This window comes from Glycine max, chromosome 4 (assembly GCF_000004515.6).
Source record: "Glycine max cultivar Williams 82 chromosome 4, Glycine_max_v4.0, whole genome shotgun sequence".
Taxonomy (NCBI): domain Eukaryota; kingdom Viridiplantae; phylum Streptophyta; class Magnoliopsida; order Fabales; family Fabaceae; genus Glycine; species Glycine max.
Genome location: NC_016091.4, coordinates 37,968,488 through 37,973,344, shown reverse-complemented (window position 1 = coordinate 37,973,344; position 4,857 = coordinate 37,968,488). Strand labels below are relative to the sequence as shown.

The window sequence follows — 4,857 nt, the reverse complement described above, 5'->3', positions numbered from 1 at the left end:
GTTTCCTTCGGTTTTTTCTGACGTTTTCCACAAATAAATGTTGGTGGCGACTCCGCGCATCTTTCCTCCTTTGGAAAGCGCACCCGAGAGCCTTGCCTCGCTCGCCTGCAAAAGGGCATGTCGCGACAGTGAGGATGATAAATTAGTATCACATACCAATGTTTGTTTAAGCTCTCATACATATGCTACCTTGATTGACACGTATGGGAAGGGTGGTCAATTTCGCGTAGCATGTGAAACTTTTGCTAGGATCATCAGACAAGGCAGATCGCTAAATACAGTTACACTCAATACAATGATTCACTTGTATGGAAACTATGGACGGTTACGACAAGCTTGTTTGCTGTTCCAGAAAATGGGAGAGTTTTGGGGTGTACCCGACACTTGGACGTATAACATCCTCATTTCTCTTAATATTAAGAATAATAAGGTCAAATTGGCAACTAAATATTTTGCAAGGATGAAAGAGGCCTTCCTTGAGGCAGACGTTGTGAGTTACCTAACCCTGTTGTATGCATACTCGACTAGGAAAATGGTTCGAGAAGCGGAAGAGCTCATACGGGAGATGGGCAAAAGGGATCTTGAGATTGATGAATTCACCCAATTTGCGTTGACTAGAATGTATGTAGAATCAGGTATGCTTGAGCAGTCGTGGTTGTGGTTCAGGAGGTTTCACCTAGCTGGAAATATCAATTCTGATTGTTATTATGCCAATATTGATGCATATGGAAAGCGGGGGTATACTTTAGCAGCCGAGAAAGTCTTTATTTGCTGCAAAGAAAAGAAGAAGCTCACTGTCCTTGAGTTTAATGTGATGATTAAGGCTTATGGGATAGGAAAATGCTATGATAAAGCATGTCAATTGTTTGATAGTATGAAAAAATTTGGTGTTGTTGCAGACAAATGCAGCTACAGTTCTCTCATTCATATTTTGGCCAGTGCTGACAAGCCACACATTGCCAAATCTTATCTTAAAAAAATGCAGGAGGCAGGACTTGTGAGTGACTGTGTCCCATACTGTGTTATGATATCAAGCTTCACAAAGTTAGGCCAATTTGAAATGGAAGAAGAATTATACAAGGAAATGCTTCGATATGTCGTCCAGCCTGATGTCATTATTTATGGTGTTTTTATCAACGCTTTTGCTGATGCTGGAAGCGTTAAAGAAGCCATCAATTATGTTAACGAAATGAGAAAGTCAGGACTGCCAGGGAATCCAGCTATATATAACTCTTTGATAAAGTTGTATACTAAAGTAGGTTACCTGAAAGAAGCACAAGAAACATACAAGTTGATTCAATTATTAGATGAAGGTCCTTCTTTATTTTCCTCTAATTGTATGATTGGTCTTTATACTGAGTGACTTATGGTTGAACAAGCAAAAGAGATATTTGAGAGCTTGGTTTGTATTCTATGGATAGGAGGCTAAGGGAAGCTACAGAGACATTCAAGGAAATGGTAAAATCTGGCGTTCAACCACATGATTTTACATTCAGAGCTCTTGCAAACATTTTACTGAATTGTGGAGTTTAATAGTAGGCCATCCGACCCCAGCAAGACAAATGGGTAGGAGGCTAAGGGAAGCTACAAAGACATTCAAGGAAATGATAAAATCTGGCGTTCAACCACATGATTTTACATTCAGAGCTCTTGCAAACATTTTACTGATTTGTGGAGTTTAATAGTAGGCCATCCGACCCCAGCAAGACAGATGGTCAAACCACGATGACAAATGGAAATGGGTCAAATGCTACAAAAAAAAACTGATTATATCTCAAACAACCACTACTACATTGGGGAGGCGGTGGCAATTAATTGGCAATTTGGCATATTCTCTTTGCTTTACTTTCACTTCAACTAAAACAAAATTATATGGGCAAAGCAATCATGTACGTTTTAAGTTAGTAAAAAGAACTGGTCTTACACAATGTATTAATAGACATTTATATTTAATGCCTAATTGTGTTTTAAACAAATTTACCTCTAAAAAATTTGATGATAAAAATATAAAGAACTTAATCTAAGTTTTATTTTTATTTCGATAATAACAAACTTCGTCTAAATAATTTAGAGAATAGCATAAACAAAGCCTAATTATATCTAACCTTCCTCGACTTCCCAATATATTTTTACCCTTTTATTCCTTATCCCAATTCCAGAGTATCTCTTTACTTTCTAAGTTAGACTTATTGAAGGGAAATACATCCCTTTCATTAAATCAACACACTTTAATTAATTTAACCGTACTGTATGCTATATATATGTACGTGTTTTGCAGAAAATCTGTGTCTTCATCCATATCCTTGCTAATTAATAAGCTAACACAGTACGCACTAAGACTAACACTTATTCTCCCTAATTTTGTACTCTTTTAAGATAGATTTACATTTACTTATACCATTGAGAAAAGAGTTATGTTTGTAATATCCAAAACTGAAATGAGAGTAAGCCAAAAGTTTATAAACCTAAAATTTGTTTATGTGTCGCCTGTCTCTTCTCCTAAGATAGTGGCTGAAGTGTGTGGCTCTATTATGTGTCATTATTGGTTCACACTATAAAGCCTTTGAATTTTGACTATGGACTTCTACATGTTTTTTTTTTTCAATTAAAAAGCTTTGAATAGGCTAGTAATTAAAAAGAAACTCAGTAATATTTAAAAAGAAAACAAAAGAGAAACTCAAGGTATAGGCTCAAAACTAAATTTTAAAGGTTAAAATACAACATTTTTCTAATTTTTAAGAGTGACGAGTCAGATTATCCGACATAGATTAATCATTGATTATTCTATAAATATTTTACACTAATAATAATATTATGATAATAAAAAAAAACCAGAGTAACCCCTTTTCTGATCTCTTGGATAAGTTCCCGTCTTGTTGGAAGACAAACAAATAGTTTGCATCATCTTCTACCCAAAATGAAGGGAGGCCCAGTTCTCATTTGGAGTGAAATGACTTGTTTTAATAAAAAGAACAAAACCTCTCCATGGCCCATAGCGATTATAAAGCTTAAAGGTGCCTTTTGCCAGGCATGACAATTCCTTTCTGGATTCTCCATCAAAGTTATTACATTCTCTTATCCTATGACTTTCCTATATGACTATTCGTTTAATGGATGTGGCAGAAGGCATGAAAATGGTCCAGCTGTACTACGCCCATGCATTTGAAGGAGTTCATTATACAAATGAGTAGATGTGGTTAATTATGGTTGGAGCCTACATAAGGTATAAAAGCATGATTGGAGGCTTACCTAGTCTGGCTTTCCTTTGGAGCTGGTTGTTTGCCTTTTTTTTGGCTACATGGCTGAGGCCTGAGGCTATGGTTGGAGCATTTCAATCACAGTATTTAGAATTACTACTGGTAATTTCTATAATAATCTTGTAATATGGTTTGGTAGTTTGAATAGTTCTCCATAAAATGAAGCAAAATATATGGGGATATCTGAAAAATGTAGGATAAATTGATATTTGTGGTATATATTGTTTGTAGCAACATTTCAAAGAGACATAATTTTACCTAATCATGACTACATGTCTCTGATTTTTTGCAGGATTCTGGAATGGGAACAAGTTTTGACTTTTACTACGAGTATCCTTCAAGATCAGTAATGGGAATTGGATTGTTGAAACCTCTTTGGAACTACATGAACTGCTTTCTCCTCTTTTTCTTCATTTCAAGGACTAAAGTAATTTATTATATACGAGGAATGAGGATAGAAGGAAAAGTTTTTTTTCTGGGCAGAAATTGGTCTTGTATGCTACATTCTTTGGTGTATGGAGAAGATATGGTTTGACAGTAGAGGATTTTAATCTTGCACACCGTATTGTTCAGGTATATTTAACATTATTATCTGAGTACCAACATCATTTTCAAAATGATTGCTTTTAGTTTTAGCGTGAACCACCTTTATTTTTTTAGCTGCATTTTGGTGTCACTTGCATTGCCACTAAATGAAACTATCCTGAAATTTGTGTTATTCTATGTGCAAATAAGTCTTTACTCAACATATTGGTGGTCAATACTCAATTGTCATTTGTCAAAGCTACATACTTATATTATATATATATATATATATCATGCTATTCAAATAGTTAATGACTATGAAAACATTTTCTTTGTATTTCAGCCCATTTTTAGGACAACCATGTACTATATGGATTCCTTGAATCTGACAGTTGTTGATCATATACATTTGGCCAAGTCTAAGCTTTACATTTTCTTTCCAATAAAAAGTAAGTAATTTTGCATGTTATCTTTTGGGGAGACCCTTTTTCCATTATTTATGTCTAGTATTTGTGACTATTTTTCCCCCTTTTTTTCAGCATGGAGGAAAAGTTATTTGTTGCTAGCAGATCTAATGGAAAGCCATACAAAGCTATCAGAGAAGTATAATTGCATCCGCATTTGATTTTTTCCAATTGTAAAATTCCAGTCATTCTTTTTGAGTAAACTGTAAAGAGCAAGTTTCAATAAAATTAGAGTTAAACAAGAGTACTTTTTGGCCAATATGGAAATCCTTCATAAGAATCCAAGAGTCATGAAACCTCTTCACTTTCTTCTTTTAAATGTTGGAGTTCTCATAGGCCTCTAAGCTGATCTCTTCAAGTTCTTGCAATTGAAGCTTCCTTTCCATACCCACTTCATCAAATGCCATGTTACAACTCTTCACCGCCCAGTAAGCACAGTGCTCAATGTCCACCGGAAGGTGGCATGCCTTACCAAAAACCAACATATAGGGAGACATCACCAAAGGTGTTCGATACGAGGTCCTATGAGTCATAGAGCATCTTCAAATAGCTTGCTCTAATCCTTTCTATTAGGTTGCACTACTTTCTGCAACACTTGCTTAATCTCTTTA

The 4,857-nt window shown here is 35.3% G+C and overlaps 1 protein-coding gene across 1 annotated transcript; it reads left to right on the top strand.

Annotated features, from left to right (window-relative positions):
* Positions 1-295: 295 nt before the first annotated feature.
* Positions 296-4,407, top strand: LOC100817855 (pentatricopeptide repeat-containing protein At3g23020-like). Its single transcript, XM_026128117.2, has 4 exons — positions 296-1,255; positions 3,550-3,684; positions 4,126-4,231; positions 4,322-4,407. Exons 1-4 carry the CDS (start codon positions 296-298, stop codon positions 4,405-4,407), a joined length of 1,287 nt encoding a protein of 428 aa, XP_025983902.2.
* Positions 4,408-4,857: the final 450 nt, after the last annotated feature.